Below are 21,483 nucleotides of genomic sequence, written 5' to 3'. Positions count from 1 at the left end.
CGAGTAGAAAATCGTTCTGCTGTCTGTTGTGATTGCAGCTTCTCGACGTCGAACCTTCCTTGTGCTTTTTGACGTGCGTTTTTTCTGCACAGAGGCGGGCGCGAGTCTTGTCTGCAACAAGGTAGTAGTCCGATGTTAGGACCTCGGAGCGCACGCACGTCTACAACACTGGAGACGTGTCTTCCGTCTATCACAACATGATCGATCTGGTTGGTGGTTTTTCGACCTGGAGACAGCCAGGTGGCTTGATGAATTTTCTTATGCTGGAATCTAGTACTACAGATAACCATATTTCGGGCCCCGGAGAAGTCGATCAGCCTCAATTTAAAGTTTACCGACGTAGTGCCAAAGATACCTCTTTTGCCCACCCTATTATTTGAAATATAATTTTCGTATTAATAAGTTGTATTAAACACACAAAGTGATAAAAGGTATTCTATGTCCTTACCCTGGTTCTAAGCTACCTCCCCACTAATTTTCAGCCAAATCAGTTCAGCCGTTCTTGAGTTATAAATGGTGTATCTAACACGACTTTCTTTTATATATAAAATATTGATTCAGATACATCAATCCTCATATTTATATAACAGTTAGCAGTAATACGCTCTCTGCGCTCTTTAACAATTCATCATGCAAAAATTTTTTTATTTTAATTATTTATAATTGTATTGAGTGAAGTCACCATATTTTTCATGAGAGTATTTTTCAACTAACTCTCACAAAAGTCAACTTTTTGTAGAGTTTATTATTGTATAATTTACCAAAGAAATGAATTAGTACAAGGTGCGTTCCAAAGTAAACAAGACTGAAAAAACAGAACAAATGGTTTTTCGGAAAAATCAATTTATTTTATTCAAAATAGTCTCCTTCTCCTTCAATACAGCTTTTTGCACGGTTCAAAAGCATTTCGAACGAGTGTTTTAACCCGTTGGTCGGTATGGCCGCCAGTATACCGGTGCAAGACTTTTGAATGACCCCTACGTCTGCATAACGCTTTCCTTTCATGGGCAAATGCATTTTTCCGAAAAGGAAAAATAAGATGTCGCATGGTGCTATATCAGGTGAATACGGGGAGTGGTTATTGGTTAAAATGTGATTTTTGGTCAAATAATCGGTCATAAGCGTCGATCGAATGTTGGATTCTGAGCAATTTTTGGTCGTCCGTTAATTTGTACGGAACAAACTGTACACACAACTGTACAAATTGATGTTTTGGAGATGTTCAATTCCATTTCCATGAATTTCAATGATGATTTCGGCTGATTTTTGATGAATTCACGCAGCGTTTCGATAGAATTTCCGATGATCACGGATTTTGAATGGCCCACATGTTGATCGTCATTTATGTCCTCACGACCACTTTGAAAACCTTGAAACCACTCGTGCACTCCGCTACGGTATAGGCAATCATCGCCATAGACCTTTTCATCAATTGAAACGTTTCGGTAAAAGTTTTACCAATTTTAAAACAAAATTTAATGTTGGCTCTGTGTTCGAAGCTCATTTTCGCACCGATAACACAAACATACTGACTCTTAAAATGCAATAACTTAATTCCAATCTATGAAACGTCATGAAATTCTCACTAAATAATAGATAAAGATAGCAGATTCTAACACACCAGTCGACATATAGATGGCGCCATCAAGGGTCGCTAGATTCAAACAGTCCTGTTTGCTTTGGAAAGCACCTTGTAGTTCAATCTCTCTCACTCTCAAAATATGCTTCTTATCTAAAGGAGCAGGCTTTGGACCACAGTGGTCTACTGAGCTTTGGACTCCTACTATGACTGAAATGTCCATACTTTTAGTTTTTAGGTAAATTTAATTTTAAATTGAAAAAATTTGTTAGAATAACTTTTTGTCTCATTCTTTTTAGTCCACAGAGTTTTTTGGTATACTAATTAATTGCCAGTCTTTGAACTTTGCTTTTCCCAATACTAAACGATTTTCCACGAAAAAATCATTAAAAAATTGGTAAATAGTTCAATTTACTTGCAAAACACATCTGTTCGTTCTTCGTGTTTGTTTTTGTTGTCAGAATGCAACCACCATTATGAGCAATTAGTAATTTAAATGCATATGCTCGCATTTGAAGTGACTCTTTTATTTAATTGGACATTCAACTTGCGGCATTTTTTATATTTATCTAAATGCATGTGGAGATGTTGTAACCAGTGCAAATGTAAGTACATAAGTATATGGCAAAGGTTTTTTCAATTAAGTAAAACAGTACTTCTTAACAACATAAATGTTTGTTGGGTATATATGTATAATCTGCGTACATATGGTATATAAACATGTGGAATAAAATGTGCTTATACACAAGTAAATGAATAAAGTAAACATGTCAAGATCGAACAGCTCAATGCAAAAATAAATACAAATAACAACAAAAACAAAAGCAGTAATCAAGCAAGCTGACCAGCAGCTGAACAAAAAACTTCACAACAACAAACAAACAAAAGTCATAGCGACAACTTAGTCCACTCATAGTGAACTGTTCAGTTATATAAAGAGTTGCCATACTTTCAGGGTTACGAAAAATAATTGAACTTTGCTTTAAAAAAAGCAAGCGTATGTGTGAAAAGCTAACTAAATAGCTATTTTTATGAACAATTTACAAATATGTATATGAATATAATAGATATAATTTATGTATGTAGAAGTATATGTTTCTACATATATAAGTATACACGCGTGCGCTTGCGCCAAAAGTGCGAATTTTCCAGTTTTGAAATTTACAGTAGTTTTTTTATTGTCGTAAATTTATTTTGACCGCGGGACGCACTTCTTACAGCATCCACATTACAGTTTCAACTGGTTGCAGATACATGTACGAGTATGTATCTGGTCACTCAAGGCCTTCTGCGTCACCTTACCGCTTTGCGTTGCTTTAATTTTGCTTTTGTCTCCATTCGCTTATGATGCAGTCATCAAAAATCAATGGTAAAATGCTAAAGCGAAAAAAAAAAATATTTTTTGTCGTTCGCCTTTCGATTAATATTTGAACGTTGAATATTGGGCGCAGTATGATACGTTGAATTTCACAATATGAAAAGTTTTATGCGAATGCAGTGCGCGCAGACGCGCAGGTCCGTCTTTGACCAGCAATGCTGTAGCAATTTTATAATTTTCCACTCAGTGCATTCTTATGCGCATGTGTAATGAAAGAAAACCGGCTCAATCGGCACTTCAAGTTAGTTCTGCGCGCTGAATACTTATTTATAAATATACATATTTTTATGTTCATTTTTCCTGTTTATAACTTTTTTTTTGAGATTTTAGGATAAACTTTTAAACTCTTGAACCTGGTTTAATTTAACTGAAAATATAGAATAGTTTAAGTATATAAATTTATAGCCGGGAGTTGCAATAGTAATACAAATATTACCACGAAGCATTGCGTAGAACAATGAAAATATAATTGAAGCAACCATCTCGCCTGGATAGTTCAATGACGAAATGATCCCGTTGCAGAGCATTTCAATGATGGCTCCAAAAGGCTACAGTTTTCCATTGGTTTAACGTTCGCCGTGTCTATCAACCAATCTCAAAACCAAACAAAATGGTTCAATTCGTTGCTTCTCATATAAAGTAGTAAATATACACTTAGGTCCAATTATACTAATTTTTCTACGGATTTTATGGCAAATGAATAGCATGAAGGCTGATAGGTGTAACCATGTGCAGTATACATTTGTGCAATCAAGATTTTGGAAAATATTCTTACTTTAATATGGGCTCTTTAAAAAGTCGAAGTGTGATCGGAACTAGATCTTACAACGCATTGGATGATCTTCCTTTGGACAAAATGCTCGACTACAGCAGATAAAGCCCAAATGCTTTCCGAAAGCTAGTGAAAAAAATGTTAATATTTATATCCACAATCTGTATCTTTTGTTCAGACATTATTCACCACAACTTTGTTTGGAATTTTATTCGCATTAGTCATAAAGTGAAAAAGCTATTAAACCGAACTTGAAATCAAATTACCATTGTATATCAATCGATCAATTCGCATAAAAATACAGTGATACAGTAAGCCCTAATTAATCATATTTAACAAGGAAAGAAAAAGAAATCATTTTTAAAAAGTACAATCGCTCACTTAATTGAACTACAATTTCAATTAACAACACTACATGATGATAGAAATTTCAATGCTATCTAAAAGTAGTTTTGAAATTGATTGGCTAAAATTTTCATATTAATGTTATTTGAATATGTGGTAATCTTGGTATTTTGTAAAATAAATATAAAACTACGCATATTTGAGTTGAAGCGAGTTGGAATAAGAAAATAAGAAAAGGCAAAAATCTAAAATGATTCAAAACTTATGTTGTTATGCTGCTTCTATAATATTATTAGATGATGGTATTTTCTTTTCTAACTAACAACATGCTGACCTAACCTTGATTCTCAAATTGTGCAAACTTCTCATGGTTGTACTAGAATATTTTAAGTAAGTACTTGTCATCAGGTAATCTTGCAGAGGGTATTGGTTATTGGCCTAACCTCAATTTCTGTGAAATAAATTAAGTGAGTTAAATTATTGGTTTAATTTTTAATTATTTTAAAAGCGAAACTACTGTATAAATGGGTAAGCAATATTAATTAAAATAACTCGTAAAGTACTGAACCAATGAAATAACAAATAATGCAAAAATAACAATAAATAATACAAAAACCAGTTAGTTATAAAAAATAAATTAAATATAAAAAACATAAACGCACAAAGAAATACATGTCGAGAAAAAATAATGGAACTTGTTTTAGGATTATCCAATAATATTTTCTGCAAATATTTTTCCTCATTATTATTGCGCCACCCCACTTCGAATCCACGCTCACTACCAACAAAATGTAAAACTCAGCCAAGCTGTCAATATTTCAAGGACATTTGCATATTATTTATGCTTAAAGCATAATAATAATTAAATCATAGTAGTAGATCATGCCAATTACTTCGACTGAAAAAGTAACCAAATGGTTGGGGAGGTGTGGCAGTAAATGTAGGTGCAGCGGACTCCAGCAGCGGGAAGTAAAAGAAAACTGGAACCATGTAGAACCATAGCTGTGGTTAAATCTGAAAACTGTTGTTTTAAGCAAATGCAAATGGTGACGGTGTTAACAGGTTTGCAAGTTTTTGCTAGCCAGCGAGTGGTCAACTTGAGGCATTCAAAGGTACAATATAATAGTGCTACAGAACAAAAGACAAGCGTTTGTGTAGAAAAAAGAATAAGCAAATTACAAATATAAAACAATATATGGGTGTGTGATTAACAACAACAACGGCGACGTTAGTTTCGCCCTCGCACTTGCGATTACAGCAACAATTGTTATACAATCTTTAATGGGCGGTTGCTGTAGACACTGCTGGATTGCTGCGATGTGTGTGTGTAGTGATAATAATTTTTTTTTTTATTCATGCTTTTTTTTTGTAATTCTTTATGAATTGTATTTTGCGATTACTTACAACCAGTTAAACTGGTCAACTTTGTTGGTAAGTAATAAAAGCGATGTAAGATATAAATATGTAAGTACATATATTTATTTAAAATTGATCGAGTAAAATCAATAAAAGTGACCAACAGGTAGAAGACAATGCATTGTTCATATGTACATATGTATGTATGTATGTATGTAAACTTATTAAAATGGATGTGGACTCAAGCGGCTGACTAAGCGGATCGGCTCTCGGACAGCTTAGAAGTCTTGTGTATGAAATGAAGGTATATAGAGCAACAAATATGTTTACATAATCGTTATATACCACTTATGTACAAAGACTTGTAAAGGGTGATTTTTTAAGAGCTTGATAACTTTTTTAAAAAAAAAAAAACGCATAAAATTTGCAAAATCTCATCGGTTCTTTATTTGAAACGTTAGATTGGTTCATGACATTTACTTTTTGAAGATAATTTCATTTAAATGTTGACCGCGGCTGCGTCTTAGGTGGTCCATTCGGAAAGTCCAATTTTGGGCAACTTTTTCGAGCATTTCGGCCGGAATAGCCCGAATTTCTTCGGAAATGTTGTCTTCCAAAGCTGGAATAGTTGCTGGCTTATTTCTGTAGACTTTAGACTTGACGTAGCCCCACAAAAAATAGTCTAAAGGCGTTAAATCGCATGATGTTGGTGGCCAACTTACGGGTCCATTTCTTGAGATGAATTGTTGTCCGAAGTTTTCCCTCAAAATGGCCATAGAATCGCGAGCTGTGTGGCATGTAGCGCCATCTTGTTGAAACCACATGTCAACCAAGTTCAGTTCTTCCATTTTTGGCAACAAAAAGTTTGTTAGCATCGAACGATAGCGATCGCCATTCACCGTAACGTTGCGTCCAACAGCATCTTTGAAAAAATACGGTCCAATGATTCCACCAGCGTACAAACCACACCAAACAGTGCATTTTTCGGGATGCATGGGCAGTTCTTGAACGGCTTCTGGTTGCTCTTCACCCCAAATGCGGCAATTTTGCTTATTTACGTAGCCATTCAACCAGAAATGAGCCTCATCGCTGAACAAAATTTGTCCGAAAAAAAAAAAAAAACCGAACACTGATTTTGGTAATAAAATTCAATGATTTGCAAGCGTTGCTCGTTAGTAAGTCTATTCATGATGAAATGTCAAAGCATACTGAGCATCTTTCTCTTTGACACCATGTCTGAAATCCCACGTGATCTGTCAAATACTAATGCATGAAAATCCTAACCTCAAAAAAATCACCCGTTACTTGCAACTCATATAAAAACTCCAACACATAAGCATCGTATCATGCACAGTTTGAAAGCCAGTTTAAATACAGTCATTTAATCTGTATATTTTCGCTCAATTCGCTTTGTTTTTTTGACACGTTTTGTTGAAAATTTCGTAGACTAATAAATTATGTTCAATTGGCCCATTCAATCAGCATCGTGGCCGATATTAGCGGTGGATGTCTGTTTAAGAATAGGCTGTTTACACACTTTGCAACCTGTTTCGTATACTGCATAAGCATGGGCGACAATATTCATAAATTATGGCGCAATTACGGCTCTGATTAATGTGAGTGCAATAAATGTGTGGAAAATTAAAATATTGTACGGAAAGAAAACGGGTTTTGATATAAATAACAATAGCTCGCGATATCGACTAAGGAAACAATTTAAGCAACACTGTCTTTTAATTTATCGAGTACAGTGGTGCTCTAGTATAACGAACGCCGATATAACGAATGTTCAATATAACGAACGCTGTTTTTCAATACATTGCTGACTCTATATAACGAAAGCTGGAAATTGGATGAACTCGATATTACGAATGTATGGCGTTTGTATTTGGTTTTGGTTGTAATCATAGGATGGAAAAGGCTTTATATAAATGGTTTGTCTCCCAGCGTGAAAAGCACATATGTACCTATTAACAGCAATATTTTAAAAGCCAAAGCTGTGCAAATCCATAATACAAAATATCCCAATGAAAATTTTAAGGCAAGTAATGGCTGGTTTTGTAAATTTAAAAAACGGTTTGGGATCCGAATTTTAAAAGAATATGGCGCCGTTCAAAAAAAAATTAAATGAAATTATCGTAAAAAATGACATAAGTCTTGATGCAGTTCTCAACGCTGATGAAACTGGACTTTACTGGAAGATGTTGCCGAACCAAACTCTAGTTCAGGCTAATGAAGACAGAGCACCTGACCGAAAGGTATCCAAGGAACGAGTTACAATTCTTGCATGCTCAAATGCAATGGGAACAATGAGATTAAAGCCTCTTGTAATAGGAAAATCAAAAAACCCTCGTTCCTTTAAAAACAAAACACTTGCCGTGGACTATGCGCACTCAAAATCCGCGTGGATGAATATCGAAATTTTTAAAAACTGGTTTTTTAATAAATTTGTGCTTCGGGTTTGTATATTACAACAATTTTCACTTCAATACTCCTTAATAATACTTTTAATTATAGGTTGAAGATTTTCTTGAGAGTCGAAATCTACCAAAGCGAACAATATTACTCCTGGATAACGTTCCTAGTCATTCATCAGAAGAAGATTTGGTGGAAAAATATGGACAGTGTTTATGCCACCGAATGTAACGGCTTTAATTCAACCGATGGACCAGAACGCGATTCGCCTCACCAAATTATTTTACCGAAATTCTTTACTGAGCAGTGTAGTGCAAAAAGAAAATATAAACACAGCGTTAAAGGACCTCACCCTTTTCAATACAGTCTAACTTATTGCTGCAGCTTGGGAAAACGTTTCAGGGATTGTTCTTCAGAAGTGTTGGAAAAACATTTTAATTAATAAAACCACACCTGACGATGAAGATGATGAGGACAATATACCTCTAGCAGATTTGCGATTCAGAGAAGACCTTTCTGTTATGGATAGCACACTTTCTCTTATCCATACAATGTTTCCCCAGATATGGCTTAACTCATGTATTTGCAGAAATAATTTAAATTAATATTCAAATAAAATTTTAGACAAACTTCAACACAGATGATTTTGAAGAAAGGAACAGTGTAGACAATGTACATGTAGAAGAGAACCCGAGTGCTGAAAATGAACTAGCTCTAGAAATTTCAGACGAGGACGATGGTGATACCGCTGCAGTTGTAGCTGTGCCGCCAATAAAGCATACTGATGCCATCGACTGCTTTGAGAGTATCAAATGGTCTGAAGAAATTAACGTGGAACAGGAAAAAATATTTTTATTGAAAAGCCTGCATCAAAAGGCACAGGATCTCAAAATTTCTTGCCCACAAAAGCAAATGAGCATAACAAATTTCTTTTCAGTTGAATAATGCTCATATTTTTGTTATAAAATTCAACTTTTATTAATTTTATTATTATTTATTTCAACCAATGCTTATGAATTCATGAATAAATAGTTATTTACTATTACCAATATTAATTTAGTTTTCGTTTCCGATATAACGAATATTTCAGTTTAACGAACGGTCCCAACATTATATCATTCGTTATATTGGAGTACCACTGTATATGTATTTACTGTATCTGGGACTTGAATCAAACGAAAGTTACGTTACAGAAGGCACAATCACAAATATGACAATGTTAATTTTGTTCAATATCCTGTAGCAAGTCATCATGGGAGGACTTATATTTGAACAACGTTTACAAATCTTAGCAACCGTAGCTAAGAGTGTACACGAAGACCGTGTAGGGTCGATTCGGCGCCGTTCGCAGCAACTTGGACTGACGTATGGAACGACGTGGTGCAAAATAAAGCTTGTGCAAGAACTGCAGACGCTCGACCTTTCCAAGCGACATCGCTCCGCTCTATGGGCTTTTGATAAGATCTAAGAAGATCCGACGTTTTCGAACTTTGTTCAGCGATTAGGCCCGTTTCTGTCTCAATGGATATGTAAACAAGAAAAGTTGTCACATTCGCTACAACGCTTTGGTGTGGTTTGTGGGCCGGTGGAATCATTGGTCCATATTTCTGCAAAAATGATGCCGGTGAGAACGTAACCATCAATGTCGACCGTTATGGCGCCATAATAACAGACTATTTGATGTCTGAATTTGAAGTCCATGATTTCGGGGATATGTAGAGTCTAAAGTCTACGCGAACAATCCCGCTTCTATTCAGGCCTTGGAAAAAACATCACGCATGTCATTCGTCAATTACCAGACGAAATGCTCCAACGAGTTATCGAAAATCGGACTCAACGGATAGAGGAGACGTAGTCTCGGCCAACATTTGACAGAAATAATCTTCAAAAAATAAAAGCCAAAAAATTATCTTTGGAATGATGACAAGCATACCCCATTTCTTTTGAAGATTCTGTGTTTTTTCTTTAAAAATGTAGGGAACTACGAAATGGATCACCCTTTATTAAAAGAAAACCAATTTTTCAAATTTTTGACAAAAGCAGACTCCATTTTCTTTATTAAAACAAGACATTTTTTCTTATCGTTTTCTTTGATGATATATTCGAATATTAGAATTCAGTAAATTGCATTATTTTAATCGCGATGCCGACAACTCTGTTTTAGTTTTTGTTAGATTCAAATCTTTTATTAAATCATTGAAATTTTTGGAGTTGATGACACGTGATTCCTTTGGTTAAATTTTCAGAAGGATTTCGGAATGTATAGATATAGATAGACTCCGTGACGGGCGACTGAGAGAGTATTTGATTTTCCAATATATGTACAGGATTTTTTCTGTCCAATAACACAGAGCGGATGTCGAACGCAGATCAGAATGCAAAACTAACAGTCTGAAGTCGAAGGCCAACATTGTATGGGCGCGAAGATAAAAAAGGTCGAATTGCTGAAATTGCTTAAAGAACAAATATTTTCAATTTGCAATCGTGCTTTTCCATTTTAGAAAATAAAAAAAATATGTTATTCTGACATGCACCTTTTCTTGTGCTTTTAGACAAAAATTTCGTTAAGTCCAATCTGTAAATTTATTGAATTTTTTCAATATTCCAACATAAAACTACTCACAAAAATTTTCGTACTGTTATGAATGATTTTCATTTGATTTTCTTAAGCAACAATAATGTTAAGTACTTTTTCACATTCCATTTACTTCTTTACCCATTTTTTTCAATAGACATGCAACCAAGCGGGTGAACGCAACTCCCAAGTAATTGTGCATACTGATCGTACAAAGTAGCGTTAGCCAGACGAGGCGTTAAAGAATTTTAGAAAGTCGACTAGCTACTTAGTTACTTAATGTGTTGGTTGGCTATCGGCTTGCGAATGTTTCGGCTTGCCTTTTTATAAATGCATAAATTAATAAATTTTCAAAGCAATTTGAGTATGAAAAATTTGCTGTGGAAACGTGGCTATGTTCGTATGTAATTTTTATGCCCAATTATGGTTGCCTTTCATGCTACAAATGAAAATGTCAGTGTAAGAATGTGATCTCTTTTGAGATTTAACGACGAACTATACGATAATAACAACCCCGTTGGCTTATTTTTGGAAATTCATTGATACTTATTTTGAACATTGCTATATATTTCACTCTTCTTCAGATATATATACTTCTTCACTAGTATTCGAGAAACTCTGAAACCTCCTCTGAAATTATGCTTCCGCTATATGTTGTAAAGGAAATAAAACGCTAAAGAAACAAATTTAAAGTCTTTCTAAACAATGGATAATTCCTCGGAAAACATCCAACCGAGTCTTAAAATCTGGTTAAAAATCTTGACTTCAGCTTTCTCCATATTGTATCTCAAGGCCTGTAATTCCTGTTGTAACTCTTCGGCTGCTTCATGGTTGTTTGCGTTGACAAAATTTTGATAATATAATAATTAAAAATAAATATTTGCCAAATATAATAGTATTAATTAATATTAAGAAATTATTATATCTATGAATATCTAGCTTACGCGTCATACCCAAAATTGCATATTTGAATGAAACTTTTGTCAATGTCAAATTAAACGTCTAATAATCTCAATAAAAATATGTACCATCCAGCTGGAGACTTAGCATATCATTTCAATATCTTTCCCTCTTCTTCTCTATTATATCAAAATTGCTGAAAATGAAACCCTGCATGTTGCTTATTCTTGCTAATTCACAATATAACAATGCCACTATAGAGCCAAAAACAGGTGTGCTTTTGTTGTTGATTTCTTTTGCGTATAGCTAAGAATTTTAAGGTGAAGCTGACAAATCGTTCACAGTTTCATATTATATGTACATACGTAGATAAATCAACTTCGTCTCTTTTATCTGCGCACAAGTGAGAGATGTCAAATTAAGAAATATGAAAATAAGCAGAAATTAGTAGATTTTAAATGACATCATAAGTTTGGCGGGGGATACACCAATGCTGTGGGATATGAGTAATGATATAGTATAGCGACATCATCTGCACTGTTATACAAAGAAAATTGTAATAAGAACGTTGTAATAAGAACGAAAATAAACATGAATGAGTTAAATAATTTTTTCTTTTTTATTAGCGTAGACATCACTTACCCGGTTATAGCCATGTTTACAACAGCGTGCTAGTCGTTCTTCCTTTTCGCTGCTTGGCGCCAATTGGAGATTCCAAGCGAAGCCAGGTCCTTTTCCACCTGGTATTTCCAACGGAGTGGAGATCTTCCTCTGCTTCTCCTGGCATGTACTGCGTTGAATACTTTCAGAGCTGGAGCGTTTTCGGCCATTCGGACGACATTACCTAGCCAGCGTAGCCGCTGTCTTTTAATTTTTATGTCAATGTCGCCGACGACGTTATCTCATACAGCTTATCGTTCCATCTAATGCGATATTCGCAGTGGCCAACGCGTAAAAGACCATAAATCTTTCACAGAACTTTTCTCTCTGCCCCATATAATAGGACGGGAATTATGAGCGACTTAAAGAGTTTGGCTTTTGTTCGTCGAGAGAGGACTTTACTTCTAAATTGCCTACTCAGTTCAAAGTAGCATCTGTTGGCAAGAGTTATTCTACGTTGGATTTCGAGGCTGACATTGTTGTTGCTGTTAATATTGGTTCCAAGATAGACGAAATTATCTACATCTTCGAAGTTATGACTATCAACAGTGACGTGGGAGCCTAGTCGCGAGTGCGACGACTGTTTGTTTGATGACAGTAGATATTTCGTCTTGCCCTCGTTCACTGCCAGACTCATATGCTTCGCTTCCTTAACCAGTTTGGAGAAAGGAGAACTAACGGCGCTGGTGTTGAAGCCAATGATATCAATATCATCACAATACGCCACGATTAAGTTGTACAGCTCGAATTATTTTCTCCAAGAGCAGATTGAAGAAGTCGCATGAAAGGGAGTCAGCTCGGTGAGGTCCTTCCCGATCCTGGCGGAGCTTTTGGTATTGCTCAACGTCAGTTTACACAGCCGAATTAGTTTTCCTCTGAGTAAAATAATAACTCATTGAAAAAAAAGAAAAACGTGTAAGAAAAATACAAAAATGTTGATGAAAAAAATAATACATAGTTATTAACTGAATCCGAGTGTTAAAGTGGCGGGCAGTCAGCCGACTTAAAGCTAATAACTTTTTGGACTGCTATTTTTTTATTTCTTTTCTATTATTTAATTTCTACCTCACAACCACAGACACACTCGCATACACTTTTTAGTTCAATAAAGAGCAAGTTACGTGCTCGAGTGCTCGCAGCATTTAGTGCCATTTTAATTTAATGTTAAATCGAAACCGAACATAGAACATTAATTTTAGCATCCATATTTTTATACTTTCGCAACATGTCGATTCACCTAACGGTTTTTTGTACAATCTAAAATTAATCTTGCTGAGTAAACTCTATATCCTTCCGTCGGTCTGTGCCATCGATAACTTGAGTAAAATTGAGATATTGTGATGAAACTTCCTACCGGTGTTCCTTGGCACAATGGAGAGGTCACTAATTTAGCTACATTATATAATACAAAACTGTTTTTACGTTTTACTAGAACTGAGAAAATTACCGTGTTCCAGACCTCTAATCAATTTAGTGTATACATCTAACAACCTACTAAAGCAATTATAACAAAATTTCTTTAGAGCAAACTTTTTTCGGCACTTCCTCCGATTGTGTGAAAATATGTGAAATTGGATGACAACGTCAACTACTCTCCTTATAAAGGTTTCGTTGAAAACTGCTCAAAGTGCGCTGTAAATTATCTTAATGAGAGTATAACTTTCCAATAACAGGGGTTTCCTTTGATTAAAATGAATAAAATCGGGTGAACATTTCCCTAAGTCTTCTTATACCTAATAAAAGGATTTTCAAACTTTCTGTTAACCTTATGCCTTATGTATTGGTCAATATATGAGGTACCTTATTGGAAGCCATCGAATATTTTTTTGTTAATAGTATGTCGAGATGCTAAAAATTGATATTATTTTCAGCTTACAACTGAACTTAGCCTTACCTTACTTGTTTTTTTTTTTAAGTATTTTTGAAGAATTTATGGTTTTTCTAACAAGCAGCGTGCGAAATGTGTGCTCGTTCTTTACATTTATGTAGGTTATAATGTTGGTATAAGGAAGTAAAAGCGCTGCGGGAGTTTGTAGAAATATTCATCGCGGTAGTTAGAAATAGTGCTCCAGCTGTTAATCGTTAAATAATAATAGCAATAATAGCCACAACGCGTGAAGGTCATCGGTAATAAAAGACAAATGACCAGAAAAAGGTTTAAAATACTGGTATTACGATAATAATCAGAAATGAAGTAAAATAATAAATTAAGTAGAGGAACAGAAGGAATAATTGCTAAACACAATTAAAATATAATATATTGTAATATTTAAAGGTACGAGAAATAGTAGCGACATATGTAAGTAAAATAATTACATATAGTGGATTTAATAAGCTAACTTATGTGAATATTAGTTATTATTTTTCAATAAGAAGTTTTTGTCACTCTAAAAAATATTACATAATCTCATGAAACATGCATCTTTTTCTAACTTAAATACTTTCTTCATTTAGTCTTAAAATAGCTTTTATGACAATATCTATCATAACCATCCCTCCAGAATTTCATTATGGGGGTTTTCCAATAAATTTTTTATGCATATTTAATGTCATGAACTCTACGAGCCAATAAAACAGTAAGAACTCTCCAGAATATTTGGCATAATTGTAGCCAGTGTTTCATCCAAACAGGATTATCACCGTCCATTAAGAATGCTATTATGAGATGCGAAGCCTTTTTCATTTTATTTTGATTTAATTCAACCAGATAGAAACTTCAATCTTGTACCTAAAGTTGTATGTATAAATTCGTATACTTATTTTTAATACAAAGTCTATACCGCTTTCTATTCACTCGTAGACATTTCGTTTGAAACTGAAAACCTTACAAGTCCACTTTATATTTCATGTCTAAAACTACTTGTAATATTCTGTTTGAAATATGTTTATTCTTTTTCTATAAGCAGCAGATTAAATTAGTGAATTTATTATTTATCTGGCCACTCTTTTTTAAAAAGCACATATTTATTAGATATTTTGATTACACTGTGCGGTAAATCCAACTTTTCCTCTCAACATTGAATCAAACCAAACTAGACGATATTTTTATGTTTTGATTTTTTTAAATTTTAAATTAATTCTGTACTTACATATGTCTCCTTTTCTCGAAAATAATTGGTTTGGTCCAACACCCATCCATGTGTTGTACAGTGCCACTAAAACTCTTAAGAATATTCAAAACTTACAAATTAAATACTTTTCAAATTATTTCAAGCTTTTCATCAACATTTTTTGTTAATCTGATTTTTGACAATCCTCCATAAAAAAGTCTATCTAATGCTAACGAAAATTGTATTAACACTTATTGCCATTTTTTGGAATTTACTCCTGTAGTAATTATTTGGTATCAAAAATGTTTAATTTGTGAACTTAATTATCTCATGAAAGACAAAAATTTGGCTAGATGTTTATTTAAAAATAAATACATTTTTAGGGGTTTTTCTATTATTCTTTATACATTTCCTTTTATGTATTTGTTTTCATTTTAATATATATCACTTCCATTTCTAAAAATGTTGGAGAATAAAGTTTTTATAGTTGAAAATATTATAGCTCAAAATCTGCATACTTAGCGCAATTGATTTTACTTACTTATTTTTTTATAGTCGATTTGGGCCAATTATGTATATATCGTATTATATATACAAGCATATACATATATATATATATATGTATTTAGATCGCAATAGTAATAAACGCTTATGATTTCTTCATTTCAAACCACCATTTTTTTTACAAACCCCGGATTTGCAGCCAACTTCGTCACATGCAACACACCGCTTTTTCAATTAATTTACCATACATACATACGATTTGCACAAACAAATAAAATTTGATTGCCACCGAATTTGTTAGCAACGAACAGTTTCGAGCGCATTGAATTAAAGTGATTTCAGCACGCGATTTTGCCTCAATTTAATTAATCAACCAATAAAGCTTCAAATAAGTTTACAGATGTATGCACAAAAATAAGAGAATAGTCATATGCATATACATATACATTAGGGTGTGCCATTCTGAGTCAACCTTTTTTTTCAACTGAAAAACAGGCTCAAAACTTTCGAAAATGTGTAAAAAAAGTCACTCAAAAGATGAGCTCCTAATATTAATATTAAGAGGTGCCTATTTCAAATTTTCTGTTTTCCATATAAATTACATAGAAAAAAAATCATTTTTTTTTGTGGTGGTTATTGTGCGGAGGTTTTATATGTGCCCCGATGGCTGCCAGTAGGGATGGTAAACTCGATCCCGATTCTACTCGAGAATCGAGTTTTCTCGTAAAATAATCGATTTTTCGAATGTCAAGAACCGATTCTTTATCCACTTCGACTACTGGAGATCGGCCTCAGAATGACACACCCTAATATACATATGTATGTTAATATGTGTAAGAAGCTCATTCGGGTTTCACTATTCTTCGAGTTCGTTTAATTAGCTTCGCAATCAGTGATAAACATTGGGTAATTGCGACATTAGCATGCATATACATACACATGTATATGAGTGTGTATGTGTCCGTTTGTGTTAGAGTGCTGATGTGTTGTGCAAAAACCGAAGACACGAACTTACTCGCATTGTTTTCAATTTTTCCATTATTTCCCATAACCAAAATCACTAATTGGCTAAGATTGCTGCATGTTCACGTATTTATGTTAGAGTTCATGCAATACGAGTAATTGCATTTTTCTAAAAAATAAACAGCAACGGTGTGGCTACTATTTTATTTATTTGAAACTTGAGTATTGTAGTTGGTGTTTGTTAGGTAAACGATGCCTTTTAGTTGAGAATATAAATTACATTTAACGCATTTAGGGAAGAAAACTATACAAAATTATTTGTGAAGGTCGTAAGGACCATATATAAATAATTGAAATGTAAAAGCATTCACATCATCAAAAAAAATAATTTGCTTTTTATTCTAAAACTTTATTAAATATATTGAATTTAGAAATATTACAATTTGAATAATACTATTATTTAATTAAAAATAAATTTAGAAGCCTTAGAATTTATATCGAAGTCAATAAAGTCATCCTCGTGGCAAAGCATTTTACAGTTTTTCAAAAAAAAGTTATAGTTTATAAAAATAACTTTTATTAATTACAGAGTATATCAAATACTGTTTTTGAATATTTACACCAAGTAAAGAAAAGTAAACAGGTTTCAAATAATAATTTTAAAATTATACCACTAAAAATAAAAAATTTTCACAATTGTTAACGGAACGATTTAAAATTTTGAGATTATCTATAGAATTGGATATTGCAAAGCAGTACGTATCAAAATTTTGATTGGTTTTTATGGCCATTTTAGTACGAAATTATTGGCAAAAATTTAATTTTAACAACAATTTTTCATGCATCAATAGTTTCACATTTACCTACGCACTTCTTTTCGTATTCTCATGTACATTAACCACATTTCTTCTTATTTTGTCCCCAAACGACAATTCTGGATGCTAAATGCCTCGCCACCATCACGATCAAAGAGATCTCGCGCGGTTGATTTATTATACTCAACAAAATTAACCGAAAAATAATAAATTTTCATTGGCTTGAGGTTCAAACTACATAATTGTTTCATTAGTTCTGTCATAAATATGATTTTATGTTCAGTGCCATTTCAATAATTATTAATTATCTAACATTCATATGACCTCAAAATTTGTAACTCTTAAAAAACTTTTGTTTTTATTAAGTTATAGTTTTAAAACAATAATGGAAAAATTTTAAAATAACAATTTGATTAATTAACTACAGTAAAATTATCGAAAAAATTTAATGAAACATTTAGTAATATTAAGTTGTATTTACAGGTACATCTAAAAATTTTAATACAATATTAGGAAGATTTAATAAAGAATTTTATTTCATTTCATGTTTTGATAATCATTTTATATATATATATTTTTTTCAATATATTTTTTTCTTAATTATTTATAAATATTTAAAATATATATATTTTTTATTTAAACGTCGATATATGGTAACCCCAAGATTGTCCAGTATATATATGTATAAATTTTGCATGAATGCAGTCCAATCTTCTTCTTACTTAGTTCCCTGTCACAAAACTTTTCAATAAAAGTTATGTATTTTCAAATACCCAAGCATTTGGCAACGAAAGAAGCATTATTTACCAAAAAAGCAACAGTTAGCTATTTTTGGTTACAACAACAAAGCAAAGCCACCTCAACGATGCCACACACGTCCGACCTAATTCTCAAGCGATTCTAGCGTAGGAATATGATAAGCAGACTATCGATACTTGGCTATTACACGAGCGCACCCACACTGAAATAAAGAAAATCAACAACAACAATCACAATCGATGAGCAAGAAATGGTATAAAAATAAACAATATAAAGGTAATTATAATAAAATAGGTGAGTTGTGAGGACACAGCGAAACAGTGAACTACTCACGCTCACATAAGTACATAGATATAATACATATATACAAATACATTTGCATAATTGTAAGCGACAAATTCCAACGAACGGCAATAAAAATAAATAAAGTTCAACAGAATCTGCAAAATGTTATAACAAGGAAGCCAACAAAAAGCTGAGAAATAAAACAATATTATACAGTAACATCAACTTTTGCAGTATACTCAACAGCAACGATTCGCTGGCATACTTACATGCTCACTCGATTGTGTGTTGCGAATTTTAATTTTTCACTGCATATATTTTCTGTTTTACTTGAATGTAAGGGTGTACACATTGCGGCCACGCTGAACTTACCACTATATTTTCTTAAAATATTTTTAGGTCATTTTCGTTCGTTCCGGATTTTCTAGATTTTTTTTTTATTTTTATTTTTATTTTTAGTAAGCACAAAACAGTTATATTGTATTATCTAATAATAATTATGGTCTTTGATTTAATGAGTAAAACACAAAATAGCTTTCCTTTGCTTATACAGAAGCTGTTGATTTTATTGCTTTTAAAATAATAACACGAATAAACTTCGTATATCAATTAAAAAAAAATATATAAAAAACATTTATAAACATTTAATTATAATAGTAAATATTTATATTTGAATTGAGCATAGAAATTGCTTAAAAATATTTACAGTTGGGTTGTGAAGCACTGTTGCTGTAGCGTAACCTCTTAATTTAGCATTTATATTACTAAACTAAACTGTAAACTTTATTATAACATAACTGATATTAGCTGTTTTTTCTGGCTGTTAAGTTTTTGAAATTTGTTTAGAATAATTAAAATCTTTTTATACGACCAAAGGTTGTCAAAGGCGGGTTCTGACGAAATTCATCAAAATTATAGGGGAAGGTTTTCTGCCGGGGAGGATGTGATTTTTGGAAACTTGTATCGAAAACCAAAAGGAATAAAAATGTTTTGTGAAATAGTAGAGGAAGAAGCGAAATTTTGAAACACTGATGAAATTATCCCCTAATAAAGACTAATTAGGAAATGAAGCCCAAAATCAGACTCCCATTGTCCATCGGTATCCCTCCGAACCTTTCAAGCCGATGTCATTACCATATATACAAGGTGTGTTCCAAAGAAAACAGGACTTTTTGAATTTAGCGCCCCTAGTGGCGCCATCTATATGTCTAGTGCGTTATAATCTGCTATGTTTATCGATTGCCCAGTGACAATTTCATGACATTTCATCGATTGGAAGTGAAGTTATTGCACTTTAAGAGTCAGTATGTTTGTGTTATCGGTGCGAAAATGAGCTTCGAACACAGAGCCAACATTAAATTTTGTTTTGAGAGTGCTAAAACTTTTACCGAAACGTTTCAAAGAGTTTATGGCGATGATTGCCTATCCCGTAGCGGAGTGCGCGAGTGGTTTCAATATTTTCAAAGTGGTCGTGAGGGCATAAATGACGATCAACATGTGGGCCATTCAAAATCCGTGATCACCGGAAATTCTATCGAAACTCTGCGTGAATTCATCAAAAATCAGATGAAATCATCATTGAAATTCATGGAAATGGAATTGAACATCTTCAAAACATCGATTTATCGCATTTGGATTGAACATTTGGGCTTACGAAAGGTGTGTGCACGGTTTGTTCCGCACAAATTGACTGACGACCGAAAATTGGTCTCATCGACCGATTAATTGACTAAAAATCACATTTTAACCATTAACCACACCCTTATTCACCTGATATGGTACCGTGCGACTTTTTCCTTTTCGGAAAAATGCATTTGCCCATGAAAGGAAAGCGTTATGCAGACGTAGAGGCCATTCAAAAGGCTTGCACCGGCATACTGGCGGCCATACCGACCAACGAGCTAAAACCCTCGTTCGACATGCTTTTGGACCAAGGAGACTATTTTGAATAAAATAAATTGATTTCGCCGAACCATTTGTCTTGTTTTTCTTTTAAAAGTCCTGTTTACTTTGGAACGTACCTTGTAAGATGAAGAAGAGCTCCTAATGAAGGATAGAATAAGAACGAACTTTTGGTTCTCACCAAAAAAAAGCTTTTCTAGGAGAATACAACCTAGTCAATAGGAAACAGTCGGTTCTGTTTATATACTTAATTGTTAAAGTGCGAAGTCATGGTGAGCCCTTTTTTCTGAAGAGTTCGAAAAATTTAATTAAATTTGGTGAGAATAGATGAATAAAATATTAATCTGAAAAAAACTAAAAAAAAAAAAATAAATAAGATTTAAAAGAAAAAGAAAAATTTCCCTCGGCACTTGACCATAAATGAGAGAAAGGTGCCAAAGTTGTTCAAATTGTGCTAAGTATTGAATACAATAAATTTTTACACGTAATAAGGGAAAATAATGTTTACAGTTATAAAAATGAGTTATAAAAATTATAGGAATATGATAAGCAGACTATCGATACTTGGCTATTACACGAGCGCACCCACACTGAAATAAAGAAAATCAACAACAACAATCACAATCGATGAGCAAGAAATGGTATAAAAACGTTAATTAATCCAAGTTGAACAGAAATAAAAGTATAAAGCATTAATGAAACAACATTACCAAATAAAAAACGTGAAGGAAAATCTAAGCCACTGAGAATATATCTACCACTATAATTCCAAGCACACCTAATAAGAAAACTGACAAAAAAATGTTAAGGCTTATCTCAAAAAAAAAAATAAAAACAAAATGTTGGTTGCTGTTGCTCCACAAATACAATGACTTATGACATTCGGCTGGTGCAATGTTTAACAATAATACAGCCAATAAATAGAAAAACTGCCAATAACAAAAATAATTTCATTTTTATTGTTTTATTTTAGCGCAAAGTCAAGTTATTTAGCTTTTTGCACACGCTTTTCAAATATCAAATAGCTCCCAGGTGTGTCCGTCCCCAACAAAGCCGCCATGCTTATGATGGTGGCGGAGATGATGATGCTGACGATAATGTTGGTATTGGGGTTGTAGGTGGGAGTGAAGACGGCAGTGGCAGCAGCTGCACGTTGCAAGCGCAATTCAGCCGCTGGACTGTCAAACCATACCTGGGCGCATAGCTTTTGGTGGCTGGTATTTCC

The 21,483-nt window shown here is 33.4% G+C and overlaps 1 protein-coding gene and 1 pseudogene across 9 annotated transcripts in view; both read left to right on the top strand.

Annotated features, from left to right (window-relative positions):
- Window positions 1-21,483, top strand: part of LOC105233013 (mucin-22) — a 107,692-nt gene that overhangs the window by 56,705 nt on the left and 29,504 nt on the right. The window contains exon 1 of one of the 9 annotated variants that reach the window (XM_049452075.1): window positions 18,163-18,347. The exons of the other annotated variants lie outside the window; for them this stretch is intronic. Within the exon in view, the coding sequence (XP_049308032.1) occupies window positions 18,311-18,347 (37 nt within the window). The 5' untranslated portion in view covers window positions 18,163-18,310. Of the gene's footprint in view, window positions 1-18,162; window positions 18,348-21,483 lie in introns of those variants that run through there. 9 annotated transcript variants of the gene reach the window in all.
- Window positions 6,900-15,407, top strand: LOC125777399 (jerky protein homolog-like; annotated as a pseudogene).

Source organism: Bactrocera dorsalis, chromosome 3 (assembly GCF_023373825.1).
Source record: "Bactrocera dorsalis isolate Fly_Bdor chromosome 3, ASM2337382v1, whole genome shotgun sequence".
NCBI classification, from domain to species: Eukaryota; Metazoa; Arthropoda; class Insecta; order Diptera; family Tephritidae; genus Bactrocera; species Bactrocera dorsalis.
Note: the sequence above shows the minus strand (reverse complement) of the source record. Positions and strands in the feature narration are given on the sequence as shown.